The 19,590-nt window shown below is 51.0% G+C and overlaps 7 protein-coding genes across 7 annotated transcripts; 4 read left to right on the top strand and 3 right to left on the bottom strand.

Annotated features, from left to right (window-relative positions):
- Positions 1-355: 355 nt before the first annotated feature.
- On the top strand, positions 356-2,149 carry L3040_009544 (uncharacterized protein; the record flags this gene model as incomplete). Its single annotated transcript, XM_007293337.1, has 2 exons — positions 356-424; positions 479-2,149. The coding sequence occupies 2 exons, from the start codon at positions 356-358 to the stop codon at positions 2,147-2,149; spliced, it is 1,740 nt and encodes a 579-aa protein (XP_007293399.1).
- A 1,371-nt stretch (positions 2,150-3,520) lies between these two features.
- On the top strand, positions 3,521-4,821 carry L3040_009545 (uncharacterized protein; the record flags this gene model as incomplete). Its single annotated transcript, XM_066156003.1, has 3 exons — positions 3,521-3,560; positions 3,612-3,867; positions 3,918-4,821. 3 exons carry the CDS (start codon positions 3,521-3,523, stop codon positions 4,819-4,821), a joined length of 1,200 nt encoding a protein of 399 aa, XP_066010272.1.
- A 1,815-nt stretch (positions 4,822-6,636) lies between these two features.
- Positions 6,637-10,140, bottom strand: L3040_009546 (uncharacterized protein; the record flags this gene model as incomplete). Its single annotated transcript, XM_007293335.1, has 3 exons — positions 6,637-6,778; positions 6,891-9,792; positions 9,891-10,140. The coding sequence occupies 3 exons, from the start codon at positions 10,138-10,140 to the stop codon at positions 6,637-6,639; spliced, it is 3,294 nt and encodes a 1,097-aa protein (XP_007293397.1).
- A 1,064-nt stretch (positions 10,141-11,204) lies between these two features.
- On the top strand, positions 11,205-12,737 carry L3040_009547 (uncharacterized protein; the record flags this gene model as incomplete). The annotated part of the gene is made up of 5 exons (XM_066156004.1): positions 11,205-11,213; positions 11,266-11,492; positions 11,561-11,627; positions 11,811-12,114; positions 12,382-12,737. The coding sequence occupies 5 exons, from the start codon at positions 11,205-11,207 to the stop codon at positions 12,735-12,737; spliced, it is 963 nt and encodes a 320-aa protein (XP_066010273.1).
- A 335-nt stretch (positions 12,738-13,072) lies between these two features.
- On the bottom strand, positions 13,073-14,727 carry L3040_009548 (uncharacterized protein; the record flags this gene model as incomplete). Its single annotated transcript, XM_066156006.1, has 3 exons — positions 13,073-13,974; positions 14,106-14,227; positions 14,402-14,727. 3 exons carry the CDS (start codon positions 14,725-14,727, stop codon positions 13,073-13,075), a joined length of 1,350 nt encoding a protein of 449 aa, XP_066010274.1.
- Positions 14,728-15,023: 296 nt separating this feature from the next.
- Positions 15,024-16,309, top strand: L3040_009549 (uncharacterized protein; the record flags this gene model as incomplete). The annotated part of the gene is made up of 3 exons (XM_007293332.2): positions 15,024-15,026; positions 15,075-15,401; positions 15,455-16,309. The coding sequence occupies 3 exons, from the start codon at positions 15,024-15,026 to the stop codon at positions 16,307-16,309; spliced, it is 1,185 nt and encodes a 394-aa protein (XP_007293394.2).
- Positions 16,310-17,309: 1,000 nt separating this feature from the next.
- Positions 17,310-19,205, bottom strand: L3040_009550 (uncharacterized protein; the record flags this gene model as incomplete). Its single annotated transcript, XM_007293331.1, has 1 exon — positions 17,310-19,205. The coding sequence occupies one exon, from the start codon at positions 19,203-19,205 to the stop codon at positions 17,310-17,312; it is 1,896 nt and encodes a 631-aa protein (XP_007293393.1).
- Positions 19,206-19,590: the final 385 nt, after the last annotated feature.

The raw sequence follows: 19,590 nt of genomic DNA on the forward strand, positions 1-19,590 counted from the left end.
CGACATTGAATTGCCCGTCGGATTCGATTGAAGTGATGATGTCCAGGAAGGTAGGTGGTGTGAGCCGAGACTGTGCTCGAGGCTGAACTCTATCTGATACAATATGCAGTGGTTGGGAAGACACAGCTTCCCCTTTCGACGCTAAGCATGATTAGTAAAATCGCGACCTGAACCTGAAGAACATCAATCAACTCCAACGCGACGAAAGCTCCCCGGCCCAACACACTCGGCGCACTACCACTGTCAACAAATTATCTTCGTCTTTGGGAGTATCTGCAGATAGTCTGGCATATAACTAGCCAGCCCCGCTACAGAGAACTTCAGTCCCTGGGCGTGAAGCCCTCCGTCGCTGAAGATGGCGCCCAAAAATATGTCCAAGAATCAGATGCGGCGGCTGAAGAAGAAGGAGCAGAAAAAGGCGCAGGTGAGTGATCTGAATTATTTTAACAACCACTTGTCCATATTGATGTTGTTGCAGACCAGTGAGACTTCCGAATCAGAGAAGCAGCCAGAGGAGGTACCAGAGCCAGTGCCTGCAGCAGCTCCTGCAACTACGACTGCCCAAGAAGAAGAAGACGATCTACTCCAGCCCGATGTTTCGATACTCAATATCAGCGAAGATGACCCGAACTTTGAGATGTTCAAGGGGATTATGGAGAAGTTTCGCGCGAACACAGAGGATGGCGAGGCTGCGAAGCCAGCAGATGCAGACAAGGGCGAGGTGTTCTACGATGGCGACGATGAAATTCCAGATGAAGACGAGGAAGCGGATAAGGAGATGAAGCTGTCGAAGAAGAAGAGGAAGGAGAGAGATAAGCTGTCGGTTGCTGAATTAAAGGCGCTCGTGCAGAAGCCAGAGCTGGTAGAATGGACCGATACGTCTGCATCCGATCCTCGATTACTCGTTCAGATCAAATCTTGCCGAAATATCGTTCCAGTACCAACACATTGGTCACTGAAGCGCGAATATCTTTCCTCAAAACGAGGTGTCGAGAAGCCTCCTTTCGCATTGCCTAAATTCATCCAGGATACCGGAATTGCCGAGATGCGCGATGCCGTATTGGAGAAACAGAATGAAGCGAGTCTGAAGCAGAAGCAAAGGGAAAGAGTTCAGCCAAAGATGGGAAAGTTGGATATCGATTATCAAAAGCTGTATGAAGCCTTCTTTCGGTTCCAAACGAAGCCGGAACTAACTCGCTACGGGGAGGTTTACTACGAAGGCAAGGAGTATGAGACCAATCTGAGGCATTTACGTCCTGGCGAGCTGAGCGAAGAGTTGAAGGAGGCCTTAAACATTCCCCCGGGAGCTCCCCCACCTTGGCTAATCAATCAACAAAGATTCGGCCCCCCGCCTTCGTATCCTTCTCTCAAGATCCCGGGTCTCAATGCGCCACCTCCACCGGGCGGTGCTTGGGGTTTCCATCCTGGTGGATATGGCAAGCCTCCCGTTGACGAGTTCAATCGGCCTCTTTACGGAGGAGACATCTTTGGTGTCTTGCAACCTCAGGTCAACAATCAAGCCGGAGAGCCTGTCGAGAGAACGCTTTGGGGAGAATTGCAAGCACCTGAAGACGAGTCAGAAGACGAAGAGAGTGAAGACGAAGACGAAGAGGATGAAGAGGACATTGGTGCTGGCCTGCAAACACCTAGCGGCCTTGAGACTCCTGGTGGACTAGAGTCTGCAGTACCATCTGAGTATCCCGGCGATGTTAACGTCACTGGAGACTTCGACGTCAGGAAATCGAAACGAGGCACCGATACAGAAGAGTCTTCTGCACCCCGATCAGCCTACCAAGTCATTCCAGAACGACAAATCCGTGCCGAGGGGTTCTTTGGCGGCGAGCGTGCTTACGATGTTAGAGGTGCTCAGGCACACTTACCAGTGCTGGGCCAAGACGACGATAGTAGGAAGCGAAAGAAGCCGGGAGATGTTGACGTGTCTCTTGATCCAGATTCCCTGCAGTCGGAGGATGGTATCAGTAAGGAGGAGGTCAAGCGGAGATTCGAGGCACAGAAGAAGGAGGAGAAAGGGGCGTGGGACTTCGGCGAGGATCTGAGTGATATGATTGCAACGGAGAGTCGGAAGAGGCTGAAGCGGGACGATGAGAAGAGAGGTGATAAGCGTGAGAAGAGGCAGTACAAGTTCTAGACGCAGAAGAGGCATCGCAACTGGAGTCCGGGGAAAATACCTGATCCATGTACTAGATAAACGTAATGCCAGAACAGACACGTACGCTATCCTGAAGCTCGGTTCTGAAAAGGTCCGGCTGACAACTAAATTTTTACTGCTGAAGTTCAACATTTGTAGCAATCTTCGAAAACTGTAGGTGTCGGAACCAGAATCTACAGTAGAGTCTAACCAATCCTCACCTCATAGATTGCTACTTCACTTTGTCACTGGCATACTGCACTAGCTCTAGTCCGGGTCTTCGTCGGTGACTGATACACGTGACTAACTAGCGCGACCGCGAACTTCCTAAAAGTGTATGGCTTCCTCAATTGCAGCTTCCACCCATCTTTCCACATAACATACAACACCAACCAACAAAAGCTGAAGCAGCGACCTACCAAGTCCTTGAGCCAGAGAAGAATATGAATCGTGGTCGAGATCGAGATCGAAGGTTTGTGCGCTCTTTCCTTCGTCATTATTATCTTGCGACGCTCGTTCTTCACCTGGAGCCCGAACTTGGACAGCGCGCGTACCCTTGGAACTCGATATGAAGACGCGCCAGCGATACTTTATTACTTTACAATACCATTCTCGACGGGCGAAAAATGAATAGGCGCAAGGAGCTGTTCCCCGACTACACAGTCAGAAAGCCGCCGAGACCTATTTATCTCATATTCGCAGAGAATGGATATCCTCGAAGTTGGGACGATCTTATAGAACAAGAGCTGTGGGACTGCAGATGTAAGTGGAAGTGGAATCGTTTAGATGAGTCGGAACAATACAGGGTGGATTGGCTAGCAGAATGGGGAATTGGTGTCGGATAGTCCAACTGACCGGACGTGCCAGATTGGATGAAAGGTCCCATGGCGATCGCAAAGCTGAGTACATGGCAAAAGGCTGGAACTCTAGACCTGGACGACAAACCTCGACTCGCAGGGGAGCTCGACCCATTGACGGACCCCTTCGCCTACCCCCAGTCAGACTTGGTTACATCTTTAATTATATCAATTCATACTGATTTTCCCGGAGATAGATTTCGCAACAGCGAGGACAGCGAAGTTACTATGCTGGGCCGAGGAGAATCATACAGACCTGGCGGTGCCCGGCCTCGGTCTCCTGTCAGAAATGATACGTTCAGATCCCCTCGAAGAGATAGGGCAAGAAGTCCTCCAGGCGACAGCTACCACCCTGGCCGAGACCGTTCTCCAAGACGCAGATCGAGAAGCCCGCTTAGAAGGGAACGATCACCAGTGAGAGACAACTGGCGCGCGAGCAGACCTAGATCTCCATTGCGTGCAAGAACCCCTCCGAGAGTTAGGACCCCTCGCAGGTTCTCGCCCCGCAGAGACGATGACCGCAGAGCCAGATCTCCACCTCGGAGAGAAGAAAGGCGAGTCGTTTCCATGTCACCGTTTTCTCTATGCTAACATCGTATCTCCAGAAGAAGATCAAGATCCCCTTTCGAACGCGAACGTGAACGTCCCATGCAGCGACCCAGATCCCCACCGTTTCGAAGATCTCCACCTGCTGGACCCCGGGGAGGCTACAATAATCGTGCACGATCTCGAAGTGCGGATCGTAGAGATGATCGAGTACCAACCGGACCAAGTGCTGCCTCCTGGAGACGCCCTCGGTCACCGTCTCCTCCTCTCTCTGGCAGAACTTCTGGAAACACGTCCCGTCGCTCCTCCCCTCCTGTTCATCCAGATCGTCAACACCTAACGCACAACCCAATCCGCGATAATAGACCTCGTTCACCACCTACACGAGAACGTTCTCCAGCGATTCAGCTTGCCTACCGAGACAGAGAATCGGCTAGATTAACTCCCCGAGAGCGCTCTCCAGTCCGACATGTGGCCGCTAGATCTCCTCCTCGAGGACCTGCTGCTGGCTTTCGTGCACCTCCCACTGGGCCAAGTGGGACTCGAAACTTCACCGCTCCTGTATCCTCCATATCGAATCAACATTCCTCACCTTACAACTCAACACCAGTCATCCCTCCTGCCGGCCCTCGTGGCTATGTTGCCGCAGCTCGAGGTTCCTACAGCATGAGAGGAGGCAGAGGGTCGTTCAGCAGCGATCGCCCAACCAGACCCGATAGCACGCCCTGGGGTGCCGCACCACCACAACGAAGAACACCAGATATCGCCGCCCCCCGAACCACTACCCCAACCACCCGACCCACTCAAACCCCACCACCAGTCATCACAGCTTCTCCCTCAGTACCGCCTACCATCCCTACGGGCCCAGTAGCAGGAATCCCAACCGGCCCCCGAGCCGGGGTCCCCTCTCGACCGAATCTGCAACACTCCTCCAGTATCTACAACCGCAATACCTCTATCTCTGCCCCTAGCACTGGTCCACGACCTCATCCAGCCTTGAACAACATGCCGCAAATCATCCCTGGCGGTAGAATTGACCCTACAGCCACAGGTTTCACGCCTGAAATTTCCGCGCATTTGAAGAAGCTGGAAGAGGAAGAGGAAATCCTCAGAGCTAAGTTGTACGCCAAGCAAGATAGATTGAACCAGTCGATGAGAGAGTGGAAGCGTCTGAGTCGCGAGTCAGCTGCTTGCAGTTTGCGGACCCAGTTTAGCGAACAACATTTGAGACAGCTGGCCGGAGAGAGCGTTGGGGGTGCTGCATTTTGAGCGAAAAGCTATGTTTCTCGAATTGGGAAGTTTCGGAGTTTAAGTCTTTGCATATGTTTAGCAAGCGTGGATGGGCACCCGGAATAACGCTTTGGTGCTAAGTCCGCGGTTTGCGGTGAGATACCACAAGGGACATGTTTAAGATTTTTTTTTGAAGATGGAGAAGCGCGTATTGTATATTAGTCACTAGTTTCTGATAGGTGGGAAATCTGAGGCTGGTAGCAAATAATGAATTTTACGATGCAATGAGCTTTTTATCGCAGCTTAAGTAAACTTTACCCTTCCAACTTAATCATGTACCCAATCATTTGTTTATTCGAATCTTGATTTCTGTTATTTTACGCTCTGAAAACGCCTGCGCGTATATTTACATGCACATCTTCTTACATGCATTTGGGCATTTATATATGCATCCCGCCCGTCGCTTTCTCCATCTATCCAGTGTATGCAATATGCAAAGTAGTAGCCCAGCCCTCCAGTTCAAAGGTAACAAGGCGCTCTTCGCACGCTACTCTCACATCATTGGCCATACTTACTTACTTACTTACTTACTTACTTACTTACTTACTTACTTACTTAATTACTTCCATAAACTGTATACTGGTGGAGCTCGCACCTTCACTGAAGCTGAGCTTGCTAGCGCTTGTGTATACGGATAGGTAGTTTCAATATATATATATATTTACTTGGGTAGGTACCGCTTGCACTGATGGATCCAGGTGGTTGTTAATTACGAAATATGAGCGTGTGCTATATGAGGTGAGGTGAGGTGAGGTGAGGTGAAGGAAAGGGAAGGGAAGGGAAGGGAAGTGAACACCAGTATGTATGTGTATATATTGCTTTCGAGAATCTAGGTACGAGTGAGTGAGTGAGGAAGTGAGTAAGTGACTGCTTAAGGTCCTCAGACCCGTCAGTCATCCTTTCCTGCAGCTGATAATAACTGAGAAGCCTATTGATAATTGATAGGTGTGTGTTTTGTTTATAGGCTTCTCTTAACAACATGATTGATTTTGTTGATAGCAAGTAAGTGAGCATTCAGAATGCCTACCTAGTCTCGTCTTGTCTTATCTTATCTTGAATATTCTAGGCTGAGGCCCAAGTGCCACGGGCAAGAGCCAAGTAAGGCCTTATCACTACTCACATTGTTTTATTCGTCCCTCGAGCAGTCAGCCGTTCGTCTGGCCCTCTCGTTTGACGTAGCGTACCAGTCGACAGGCCTCTACCAGACGAGTAGATTATGTGAGAGGGAAGGAAGAGGGTCAGCAAAGCAAAGCAAAGCCAGGCAATATTATATTTAAAAGGTGAAGCAAGGTAAAACCAAAGACGAACGCGAAGCCAAGCTTTTTCTTCAAAAAAGAAGAAGCTAAAGCAAAAGCAAATGGGTATCTAACAACTGCCTCTCTCTCTTCAACTCGCGCCTAAGAATTCCATAACATGCCATGCCCATGCAAAAGAAGAGCCTCGCGACGACGCTCGCTTGCAAAAAAGATGAATACAGACAGAAGCAAATTAAACAGAGTGTGTAATGTACAATATGTGAACAGAGATATACATGGCAAAGACGCGCAATGTACTTGCTCTCTCTCTCTCTCTCTCTCTCTCCCCTCCGCTCCGTGCAGTTCACTTTCCACCAATGCTTCTCTGGGGTATCTATCGGTAAAGCAAGCAAGCATGCAATGCAAGATGTAATTAGAGGGATCCGAGACGATTCGGTAATAGGCAATCCCAGATCTCGATCCATTCCCAATCAAAAAGGTAGGGTAGGAGAGAGAGAGGAGGATGGGGGGGGGGGGGCGGATTGTGAATGAGCGAAGCTCAATCCGAGTCCTCCGAGTCCTCAATCGTAATCACGTCGCCAGAGCCCTTCCCCATCAAGCCCTTCGCCAAGGCAGGCTGGTTCGCCTGCTGGCTCTTTTTCACGAACACGGGTTTGACATCCTTTGGCGTTCCTCTCGCACTTGAAACAAATAGTCACCAAATCAGCACTCCATCAAAATAAACGGTCAGAAATGGAAGGAGAACAAAGCACTATCTACAGGAATGGCATCTACACGGCGCTCCGTACTCACTCCTCGTCTATGTCTTCGTCCGCAGACACTGTCGGCTCGGCGGCATCGTCATCGTCAGTCTCGTTGGACTGGTCTTTTTCGCGGTCGTCGCCGAACTTGGTGGACGCGCGGCGGCGGCGCTTAGGTTGGTTTTGCTGGACGGGACTGTTGGTGCTGCGCAAGTCGCCGTGTTTAGAGCCGTTGGTTTTGCTACCTTCCACGCCTGCGGCCGAGCTTCCGTTTGGAGTTATTACCTTGCGCTTGCCAAGGACTGCACTGTCGCTGGCGATGGATGCGGTTGATGTGTTCGATGGCAGGCGGCTCAAGGGTTTAAAGGTCGCCCGAGAAATGCTAGGGGTGCCGGAGGCGGTTCTTAGGGCTGCTGGTTGCGGTTGATCCTGAGTCCGAGGTTGTGGCGTTGACATTCGGCTGACTTTCTTCTCAATCTCCTGGGTTTTGGATTGCAGCTTGATGATAGAGTCGTACAGCCCCTTCCACTTCTCTTCGTATTTGATCTCCAGCTCTTTCCGCTTTTCTTCAGATTTTGCCTCGACCATATCGCCTTCGTCGACGATGGATTTGGCGAGCTGGTTGAGCTTTTCATTCAGGCTCTTCTTCAGATTGTGGGTTTCGATAGTGAGACTGTCAATTTCTTTACGGCATCCCTTCATGACCGCGTTATCTTGTTCGGCGGGAACTGATAGCTGAGCAGGGGCTTGACCGGACTCTTTCATTTCTTGAATGGCGAGCTTTATGGTCGATAGATTCGTCTTTAATGTATTGATATCGGATCCAAGGTTGGACAATATCATCTGTGTGTCCTTGATATTTGGGTACTGCTCGTGCATACTTTGCATGATAGCACGGTGCAGGTCCGATGTCATGATATTGTTGAACCGAGACTCTAAATCGCCGATAGCGTGTTGGTGGGCCTCGATAGTAGTGTTTAGGGTATCGGTAGCAGTTGCGAGACTTGTCTTTAAGCTTTCCTCTAGAGAACTTGGTGCGAACATATTCTGTTGCTGAATGATTTTTATGGCGTGGCCTGCGGTTGCACCAGTAAGATTGTTCAGGCCCTGCCCGACACGAATCTGGAAGGCTTCCAGCTTATTTCTCATGGCATTTTGAGATTCCATGATATGATGATGCGAGCCCTTGAGGAGATCGTGCTCGCTCTTTAGAGTATCGTGCTCGCCTCTCAAGCCTTCGTGTGAAGTTTTGAGGAGATCGTGCTCGCCTTTCGTTGAATCTACAGACTCTTTCAAGGTGTTTTGGAAATCCTTCAAGCTTTCAATAGAGCCCTCAACAGTAGCAAGACGATGTAGGGAGCCTGCAAACTCCTCCTTAACAACCCGCTCGACCCCAACCCCACTAAGCTCTACCAACATTTCACTCTCGCTTTTCAACGCCTGAGTGAGTTTGTTTTCAAGCTTGGATATTTCTTCCGGGAGGATCTTCTTCATGCCCGAGATTTCCTTGATCGTCTCCGAGTCCAGAGTTTGTAGTCTCTGGTCTGTTTGTAGAAGTCTCGAGGTTAGATCATCGATACTAGCTCGAAGATCAGAAGCTGGGGTAGATGTCGCAGAAAAGCTCGGGCCAGTGGGGTTTTCACTGCCACTGTTTGACCGTAGATGTGCTGTCAGTCGTGATATTCGGTCTTCCACGGCTGCGATGTCAGGCATCGCTTTGACCGCGGCCTCAAGCTCCAAGACTCTGCCGTCCAAGCCCAGCAGGCTATTAGTGAACGAATCTCGTTCTCCCTGCAGTCGCTCTGTTTGAGTCGCATGATCTTCGGACATTGTATTTAAAGCACTGCTACTTTGCTTCTGGGACTCCAACTTTCTATCCAAGGCTTGGAACGACTGACTTCCTAGATCCGCAAGGTTATACAGTTTCTTAATGTCTGCAGGTAACTGATCTAGGATCTGAAGCCTTTGCGTTAGGTTTGCAGGGATCATTCTGACCATATCCTTCTCAACCAGAGCGACCTTGTGGTGTAGGTTTTCTACAGGCTTTATAGCTTCATCCAAGCCGTTCAGCTTCGTGGCAATTTGATGGAGCTGAGCTTGAAGACCGCTCTTTTCGTTCGCCCATCTCTTTTCTGCGTCAAGGCGAGCCTGTACTGAAGCAGAATACTTTCGCTCCAATTCTTGATTCACCTTCTGTTGGCCAGCCAAGAATTTTTCTTGTTCCTTGACGAAGTTTTCGAAATTTTGACATATACTTTCGAGTGTATTCATACGCTCTTCAGCCTTTTGTTGCTTTTGACCGCCAGGTGTATTGGCCAAGACCGTTGGCACGATGTGCTCCGCAGTGTGGGCAGCGAGTTTTACAAGCGACGCGGCCTTCAAGTCAACTTGTTGACATGCAGCTTGATATGCCTTCTCAGCCTCGTCTTTAGCGGATGTTTGCATTTCTCTCATTGGCGGATATTTATCATGATTGACCTTAGTTTTTTCGTACACAGCCTTCATCTTATCTCGAGCCACTTTCGCAGTCCTCTTTTTCAACTTTAACGCTGCCATCTCCGTCACATCGTCAACGGCTTGCGTGAATGCATCGCGGAGAATCTTGATAAGAGGTGCTTGTAGGCCCATTAAATCCGCAGTCTCAGATGGCATAGATGCTGGCTGTTGTGAAGACTGTTTATTAGTTTCGGAATCTGTAATAGAAACATTGCGGGTCTGAGCTGCCCAGGAGCTAGCCCTAGCCGAGACGGTATTTTTGAGAGAAGAGAAAGTATCGTGGTTTTGCTGCGAGGCAAGTCCTTTGATTTGCAGCATAGGTTTGATAGACGTTGAGTTCGAGGTAATTCGTTGGTCTAAATGTACGTTAGGTTTGATCGGAGGTCGCGCTGCGTCAGACTCAGGTTGTCGATAAGGGCTAGATTCAGAAGGCGAACGCGAATGGTTGCTATTTGGGCCTTTCACATAGTTAGCTTTGACTCTGAAAATTTTGCGACTTGAGAGGCTAGTGAATCTATAGTCATAGTTCAATAAAAGGGATTATGTAGATACGTACGCTGTGAGTCATTGTATGGAGACGACACCTCAGCAGGGAACGGTGAGCATCTATTTCTGTTGGGGGGTGGGATCAAATCTCGTGAAGGTGATTGACCAGGCTTGTAAGAGTCGTAACCAAGTTCTACGCGCTTCTCACCTTCGTATCTGCTGTCCTGTCTTCCTGGGTATCGGTCGGCCCGGACATCTTGAGGGCGTGCGGAGCTGGGACGGTAGCTGGGAGCATTATTTCTGTAACGTTCGTCTCCCATTCTTGAGTTGAGAGCGCAGAATTGTAGTGTAGAGTATTGCACCGGTCTTTGCGCGCTCTCGCGCTGTCGCTCAGCGGATTTCGACGCGTTCAATGAGTACGCTTCTGTATTTCGAACGTCAGAGCTCGGTTCGGAGGCCAATATGGAATCCAGCGGTGCGAGCACTGTAGGGGGTGAATGCGTGGTAGGACACGTCGAGCCGACATTATTGTTCTAGTTGCGGGCTCTTGTTGAATTCCTGCATTATATATATGTGTGTGTGTGTGTATAAAAAAATTTATACAAAAGGTAATGCGTGCAGTACCTATGCCCAGGAATGCAATAGAAGGGAAGTAAGGAGTTGAGAGAGACGCTGCAATGCATAAGGGTTAGAGTACTCACGAATCTAGCGCCGGTAGAAGTTCTCCTCCTCTCTTTTCCCAGCGCTATCTCTTTGCACTGGTGACTTTCTCATTATCGAATGGCTGTGGTCATGTACGTAGTAGTAGTAGTAGTAGGGGGCGGAGTCAATTTCTTCGAGTTTGTGTTGAAGGAGGAGAGGATGCTGGTTTCGAATGCGAGAGGAGGGGGGGTATGCGGCGGGCAACGGGGAGGTGCCCAGGGGCTCGATGGCGTTGAGGTAGAGATTGAGTATGAAGTTGAGCTTGAGGTCGAGAGAGATGAGAACAAGGTCGCAGAAGGAACGTCGTGACTCCCGCTGTGGATGCGCGTGGAGTCTGGTAGATGTTGTGGACTGTGGTGGAAGACAAGTTGTTGGTGGTGAGAACGGAACAAAGCCTGAAATTTATACCCGCATCCGAAACCGGTTCAAACTGCCCGGGGCGTGTATGCAGCTAGCCACTGCTAATGTTGATAAACAGCAACCACGCTAAGCCCAATCCGCTGGTGGCCATGTCCCTGCTTAGGTAAACACACCTCCCCCCCCCCGGATACTCTACAGCACACCCTCACAAATTATCCTGGGGCTTTCTTCTCATCATCATAAGTAGCTCCACAGCAGATTGGATCTTTGCGACCATCCGCATACTCACTACAGCCCCCTAATATTCTACGGAACCTTCACCATGGCTGCCGTAAGCTTCCTCGATAAACACATTATGCAACGCTACTAACCAATTTTGCCAGGCCATCCAAACCGTCTCCGAGAGCAAGGAGCTCCGCGGGCTCAACCTGATCGCAGCGCACTCTCATATTCGCGGTCTAGGGGTAGACCCAGATACTTTGGAGCCGCGGAGCTCATCCCAGGGACTTGTCGGGCAGGAGAAGGCGCGTAAAGCTGCGGCAGTCATTCTGCAGATGGTGAAGGAGGGAAAGATTGCAGGACGGGCAGTGTTGATTGCTGGACCTCCAAGGTAAGAAGCAACTTTCGCTCACATTATTTGCACAATTGCGCGGCACGGACATTCTGACTGAGGTACAGTACCGGAAAGACAGCTATTGCCATGGGCATGTCACAAGCCCTCGGCTCAGATGTTCCCTTCACAATGGTAGCCTCGTCCGAGATCTTCTCCCTCGAAATGTCCAAGACCGAAGCTCTTGAGCAAGCGTTCCGCAAATCTATAGGCGTACGGATAAAAGAGGAGAGCGAGATGATCGAGGGAGAGGTCGTCGAGATTCAAACTGACCGGAGTGTTACAGGAGGCACTAAGCAGGGCAAGCTCACAATCAAGACCACAGATATGGAATCTGTCTACGACATGGGCAGCAAAATGATCGATGCCATGACTAAAGAGCGGGTAATGGCCGGCGACATCATCTCCATAGATAAGTCCTCGGGAAAGATTAGCAAGCTCGGCCGCTCGTTCGCCAAATCTCGCGACTACGATGCCATGGGCGTCGACACAAAGTTTCTGCAGTGCCCAGACGGCGACCTGCAAAAGCGCAAGGAAGTCGTGCACACTGTATCCCTTCACGAAATCGATGTCATCAATTCTCGCACGCAAGGTTTCTTGGCCCTTTTCTCCGGCGATACTGGTGAGATCCGTAGCGAAGTTCGCGACCAGATCAACACCAAAGTAGCCGAGTGGAAGGAGGAAGGCAAGGCTGAGATCGTACCCGGTGTCCTATTCATCGACGAAGTGCATATGCTGGATATTGAGTGCTTTTCATTCATCAATCGCGCGCTCGAGGACGAGCTGGCTCCCATCGTCATCATGGCGTCCAACAGAGGCAACTCTCGCATCCGCGGCACCAACTACAGAAGTCCCCACGGTCTCCCGCTGGATTTCCTCGATCGCGTAGTCATCGTCAGCACACACGCCTACAACACGGAAGAGATCCAGCAAATACTCTCCATTCGCGCCCAAGAAGAAGAGGTCGAGGTCACGCCCGACGCTCTGGCCCTCCTCACCAAAATCGGCCAAGAGACCGGCCTTCGCTACGCGAGCAATCTCATCACGACCAGCCAACTCATCTCGGCGAAGCGAAAGGCGAAGCAGGTCACGATTGAGGATGTACAGCGTAGTTTCCAGCTCTTCTACGATAGCGGGCGGAGCGTAAAGTTCGTGAGTGAGTTTGAGAAACGGCTGATTGGGGATTCGGGGGCAGTGAACCTTTCTTTTACAAATGGGCACGGGGATGCGATGGAGCTTTCGTGATTTTAGGAATGGGTGGACGAACGAACGGATGTGTTGGGCGTTTTATGTGATACCTATAATTTGCTACGATAGGAGCAGAGGCGAACTGATTGAATAGAGGTCGATAGACCTCTTTTGTATTGGTAGGGCTAGAAAAACCAGGTGGGTGCTTCAGGCATACAGAAGCTAAGCGAATGTCACGATATTGAAGAACAACCTTAGATGTTGCTCGCTCTTGCGAGGTAATATAACAATTGTATTTATAGTGTTCGATATTAGGTGGACTTGCGAGTTTTTCCTCTTGGCGTTTCCGTCTCTTTCTTCCCTCATGGGTATCATTTACAAAGCTTACTCATTTATACAAAATCCACTACTCTATCCCACGGCCCACCTTTGCCCTCTCGCCTAAACTCCACTCCCTCCCCGAAATACCCAGCGTCCTGCCACGCAACCATGGTCGCCCCATCATACGGACCCTGCTTCGCCGCTCCGTCCCGCCCGTCAATCCACCTGTACTCCCACATCTTCACATCTCCTCCTTCTTCTGCCATCTCCTCCTTCTTGGGCTCCGCCCAATCCTCCCCGGCTTCTCGCCGGTACTGCCGAATCAGCATCTCCCGCTCCTGTTCGTAGATCTCCGTCTGGCCCCTCGTGAGCAGCTGGTCCGCCGCGCCCGTGATGACGTCGACGGCCTCCTTGATCCGCACTTGCTCGGGGTCCTCGGCTTCTGTTTTAGAGTCGACGTCCATCTCCTCACCTCCATTTCCATTCCCGTTCCGATTTTGCTGCTTCATCTTCTTGAGTTTCCACTTCGGCACCTTCTTTTCCTTCTTCTGGCCCCTTCCCAACCTGGCCAGCGCCTCCAGGACCGTCTCTCCCTTCTCCAACTGCCCAATCAACACCCCCAAGACATCCTTCGTCTCGACCATATCGTCCTCGAGCCGTCTCTTTCTCAGTTCCTCCTCGCGCTTTTCGTGCGCCTCGGCTGCCTTGCGCATTTCTTTTTTGGATACGCCTTCGAGCCACATGTCGTGTTTGGCGTCGGGGTCGTTGGCTTTGCGCACGAAGTTCCCGGCAGAGTCGAAGCGTCCTTCTTCTTGCTCGGCTTTCATGTTAAAGGCGTCGACCTTTGGGGCATTGCGCTTGAGGCCCCCGAGTCCGACTTCCGCGTCTATATCCTCTTCTTGGAGAGCGAGAGCGGCGTCTTCTTCGTCGTCGGAGGAGAGCTGGTCGTCCATGGCGTGGGTGGAGAGTTTGCCTGGTGGTCGGGCTTAGCTAGTGATTCTGAACATATGGACACCAAGTAGGGCATTGAAGGGTACAAGGGGCGGCCTTTCGACGTCTTGTTTCACTGCCGATCCCGATGGAATTGAGGCTTTATAATATTACCTTTAGGATCCAATACGAAATTTCCGGATATGTGCCCACCACTCTTACTGCTTTCCACCTGTCCCTCAATCTCGTCTGCTTCTAAGAATGTAACGCTCTTTTTTGTTTTGCCTTTCGAGGCCCTAGATCATGAGAATCAGCGCCAATATTCTGAATGGAAGTTTCCCATCTTCCGGTATAGAAACACCTAGTAAACATGCCTGGCACTCTCTTTGACCTCATCCTCCTCCAAGTCCCCAAACATATCATCATCCTCGTCCTCTTGCTCCCCCTTCCCAATCCCATCCTTCCCATACTCAAAAGCATCGGCGAGACTGACCTCCCCCTTCTTTCCCTTCGCCCTCTCCTCCGCTCTCGCATCGAATCCCTCGTTATCGGAATCACTGTCATATCCGTCTATATTGACGGCGCCCCTCTTCATGCCCGGCCCAGACCCAATGACATCAGCCTCAAGAATCGCATCTTCTTCTGGCGCATCGGGGGCTAGAGCAGAGGGATTCCTGAGGTCGAACTTGGGTTTCTTGGTGGAGGAGGGGCCGCCGTCGTCGCCTTCGCCGTGATGAGTTCGCGCGAATTGTTCGCCGGCGCGCTTTGGGCGGGCTGCTGCGTAGCGGGAGGACATTTTAGCTTTAGAAGATCATGGAGCTTTGTTCAATTGGTGTTTGGAATAATGTTGATTCGGGTTGTTGTAGGAGAATGAGGTGGAGTGAACGAACGGGCTGAGGATGCACACAAGGCTGCCGGCTAATATTCGGCCCCTAGACAAGGCACCACTGAACGTCATCGTTTTAGGTACCTGTTGCTCCGACATATAATTCTCGACTGTATCTCCACGACAATTACACACTGATCCCACCCTTTTTATCTCCTTAAATCTCTTCATACCTTGTTACATTCCTCGGCCATAGTAACTCCAAGATGGCTAGTATATCCTCGCCACCGGAGGGTAACCAGCTAACAAACATGCAGTCGTTCGGCAACTTTTACCACGACGAAGACCACATGGCCATGTATGATATGCTTCAGCGCGGTGGTGGGATGCGCGGTGCTCCTAAGCGCTTCGATGAATACTACCGCTGTTATCCAACGGTCATGCTCCCTGGCCCCGAGAGAGAGGAGTTGAACTATGGCGGAAAGATCATCATGCCAGCTTCGGCGCTCGACAAGCTCACCAGACTGCACATCACCTACCCAATGCTCTTTGAGCTCACCAATGGCCTCAAGGGAGACAGAACAACACACTGTGGTGTGTTGGAGTTCATCGCAGAGGAAGGCAAGGTGTATTTGCCACATTGGGTACGTACACGCTCACCACTTCAATAAAAATATATACTAACCCAGAACATCAGATGATGCAAACTCTCCTCGTCGAGACTGGCGACCTCATCCAAATTCGCTCCACCGATCTCGCCCCCGCCCGCTTCATCAAAGTCCAAGCCCAGGACGTCAACTTCCTCGAAGTCTCCGACCCCAAAGCTGTGCTCGAGCGAGCTTTCCGCAACTTCGCAACCATGACCAAAGGCGATGTCTTCTCCTTCAAATACAACGACGAAACCTATGACATGGCTGTTCTTGAAGTCAAGCCTGAGAGTGGGAAGGGCGCAGTCTGTGTAATCGAGACAGATGTGGAGGTCGATTTTGCCGCTCCCCTAGGCTATGTCGAACCACAACCCACTCGCGGTAGCGGAACATCCACCCCGAAATCTGTAGCTGGTCTGCCTGCAGGAGGAATGATGCACAGCCAAGGAACCATGGCCCAGTCCATTAACTACGACGCTATTGCTCCAAGCTCCAACGCAGCTGTTCTAGGCGCCAAAGCCGTATCCTCTAACTTCTTGCTCGGTGGCCAGAAGCTCAATGCGAAGAAGTCCAGCAAGAACCCGACCCCGAAACCTTCGACTCCGGTTCAAGGTACTAGCACTAACCCTCCGGTTCCAGCAACAGCTGTTCGCAGAACGAATGGTCCGCTGCCCCTGAGATTAGCCCCCAACAAGCTTTTCTTCGGCTACGAGATCAAGCCGCTGAAGACGCAAGAGGATAAGGATAAGGAGAATTCTGCTGCTCTTCAACCCAGATTCGAGGGGCAGGGCTACACTTTGAAGGGTGGTCTCAAGCGTAAGACTGAAGAAAAAGCACCAACTCAGATCAAGGAGGAGAAGAAGGAGCCGTCGGTGGGCAGAAGATTAGACGGCCGCAATGTCTAGGCAAGTGCTCAGGAGTTGTGGTGGCTTTCGGTAGCGGGCGTATCCTTGAGATTTTGACTGGGAAAGAGTGGCGTTTTTAGAGGCGTAGAGACTGGACTGGGCTTTTCTGGCATCGGGTGATGGGGGCGTTGGAGAAACTTCTCTTGCCCGGCTGAGAGTCATCGTGTGGAGGCACAGGAATACCAGATCGTGATTCCCGGCTCCCCTTTTCCACTGGATGGGGCCATGTGCTTGAATTTCCTGTTTTTCGCCTGCCTTCCTTTCTCGGAGCAACTGGTGAGTCAATTTTTCAGCTCCAAATGTTTCGATGCACGCGCAGAGACGCTTCCAAGCTATGATCCCAGAAGTCCTAGGGCATTTAGACGAGTACAACACAGCACGTCAATATCGATATTTTTCCAAGTCACTTCCTGCAAGTCCTTTCTTTCCTAGCTGTTTGGAGATGGTTCAATGTGATGATTACCACGTAGAGTCAAGCACTGAAGTTTGCCCGTCTAAACAGCGGTGCGGCGATGTTGATGACCAGAAACTGTATCTGATTGAACGTGTTTTCTTGGTGGTTTTGTACTTGTCTTTTTTTTCTGCTTGGGAATGGCTATTGGTTTCGACCTCCCGGAATTGCCTGGCAAGATTGCAAGAGTGCAAGTATGACCGAGGCAAGAGCAGCCAGTCTCTCAATGCACCGACCAAAGGATTCTTCTCTACAACATTTCATATCGGTTGCGCTGACATAACATAAGTCAGGGAGCATATCCACTGTATCTATCCAACTTGAAAAAGCATATGAAGTACAGTTTGCAAATTTAATTCCACACAAGCAACGTGTCAACCCGGTGGCCACTGAAATATTCAATGTTCCCCAACTACTGCACTTGAAGTCATTTTAGATACAACTGCTATTCCAAAATGAAATAAATCTACTCAAAAATCGCTTTATTCCTTCGAATCTAGATCTATAAAAACCACTTGAACCAATCCTTATGCCCTATCTCTATTCTTCTTATTGCATATCCCTTCTGTTCTTATTGCACATTACCATCATTCTAATCCAGTTCGCCACTTGTCCTGTTTCGTCCTTATAACTCTCATGTTGTAAGTCCTCGCTAGTGTTTGCCTTGGAGAGCCAAGAATTATTCAGTTGAGATTGTTGCATGTCGATATCCGCTTTACCTAGTTCAACGCCTATTCGAAGCCATGCGAATGTGCCTGTAAAGTCAACCACCGGGGCGTGGAAATTGTCCGGGCTCTTTATCATGCCTGACACAGGATCTACTTCGCCTTGCAGTGGGAACGGCGCGGTCATCTTGTCTCTCCAGATATCCTTAAACCACTGCTCGTTCATGATCTCTTCGTCCATTTTGATGGATGGCTGTTCGCCCCGATGTCGTCTGATACACCGCTGTCGTACCACCATCTCGTCAATCGTCCTCGCGTCGTTGTGAGCAGCATTGTAATTATTTATGGCTTGCTGTGCGAAATGTGCCTTGCCCGCTTCCGAAAATCCAATCACATCCAATACATTCTCCTTGGCTAAACGGTCCAGGAAGGGTTCTTGTTCCATGGTTCGTTGGGCGTGATCTTGCAGCTTCAACCCGACTTCGACAACCAGGTATGCATACCTCACCATGTAACCGCAGAACTTCACCCACCACCCGATCACTATTGGGTCGAAAGTGCCATGGTGATGCCGGAACTCAAACGTGGTGGGCTTATTCTCTCGCCTCATCGAGATGTTGACTGTGGTCCAGTTTCTCGCGAGGACGTTATCCGTGGGCTGGCCATCCGGCGAATACTTCTCACCAGCAGTCCAGCCGGTCGTCGCCGTTCGCAGCTCTTCGAAGCTTCTCGTCGCGTAGATCAGATCGGCAAATTCTCCGTGCGTATATCTCTTCAGCGGCAGGGTCACAAGCTGGGTTCCAGTATCATCCAGCTGAACCCGGAGACGTTCCATACCCAGCCTCATCCGCCAGCACCACTTACTATCCCTGTTCGCGGCTGCCAGCCACTTCTCAATCTGGCTCTCGAATATGCCGTAAAGGACACACAGAGTCTGCGCCAGCTCGAGCGAGATGTCCTCGTTACACAACGCGAAATGCACCTGCGTGTGCTCTTCCCCGCTCGCGAAGAAAGCGCCACCCTCGGGCTCATCCCAACTCAGGTCGTTCTGCAACTGCACGAGCTGGGGGAACCAGTCGCGCTCATCATCGAAGCCCATCACCCTGGACACGAGCTCCGCTCCGACGCAGCGATAGAGTCCGCGCACCTCATCGAACGTCACGCCCAGCAGCTGAGCCAGCTCTTGCCGTGACGGCACGACGCTCTCGTCCCAGGTCAGGTGCCACGAGTCGGAACTCGCCGTCTTGGGCTTGTCGCCCCAGATGACCTCGCCGAGCAGCGAGGGCGCGGTCTGCCTCGACTCTGGCAGCCGGTGGTTGAGGAAGTCGAGGAAGTAGTGCAGCAGCTGGCCGCGCAGGCTGTACGAGACCTGCGAGTCCCGCGTGGACATCGTCAGGCCGCTGCTGTCCGTGAACGTCGGTGAGGGATCGGGCGGCCCTTGCCTATTATTATTACGATTATTATCCTCCGCCGTGCCTGCCGCCTCTCCATCCCCTCCTGCGCTTTTGCTTTTCGTCGGGGGCTTGACATAAGCCGGTTGGCCCAGTCGTCGCCGTAGAGCATTGAGGTTGTACGGCTCGATGTCAGGGCTTGCTGGTGGCGTCGCAATGGCGGGCTTCGTCGCTAGCCATCTCCTGTAGCGGGGACGGCTGATGGCGAAGTCCAGCTCGAGTTCCAGGCCGAAGGTCAATGCGGGCTCCTGTTGATAGCCGTTGCCTATCCCTGCTGCCAGTCCTCCGAGGGTCTGGAGCCGTAGGTTATCAAAGTTGAAGCCGGCCATCTAGCCCGAGTGTATGTATGTATATATCTTGCCTCTAACGCCTGGTGAAAGTTTCGATCTGGAGGCAGGGCAACAACGGGCAGCGGAGGTACATGTTTGGGTTTATACTTCTTGCTGACAATGGGTTTTGGAAGAGTGGTACTCGAGCTGAAAGAGATCCTGAAGAGTTCGCCGCAATGGGCTTGTTGACCTTCCATATCCGTCGAGTGACGGACAAAGGGCAAATGGGCCAGAAGATTGTCTGCACGGAGCCTATAAGTTCTGTTCAATATTAAGCTTAGCAGAGTTGTTTATGGTCACTAATAAGACGATGGTATATTCATAACACCTCATTAGTCATAGCTGAAAATCTTCGAGTACAGCACTAGTAAATAAACTCGCTTAG

Source organism: Drepanopeziza brunnea (assembly GCF_022702325.1).
Source record: "Drepanopeziza brunnea f. sp. 'multigermtubi' strain 214-2 chromosome Unknown ctg19, whole genome shotgun sequence".
Lineage (NCBI taxonomy): Eukaryota > Fungi > Ascomycota > Leotiomycetes > Helotiales > Drepanopezizaceae > Drepanopeziza > Drepanopeziza brunnea.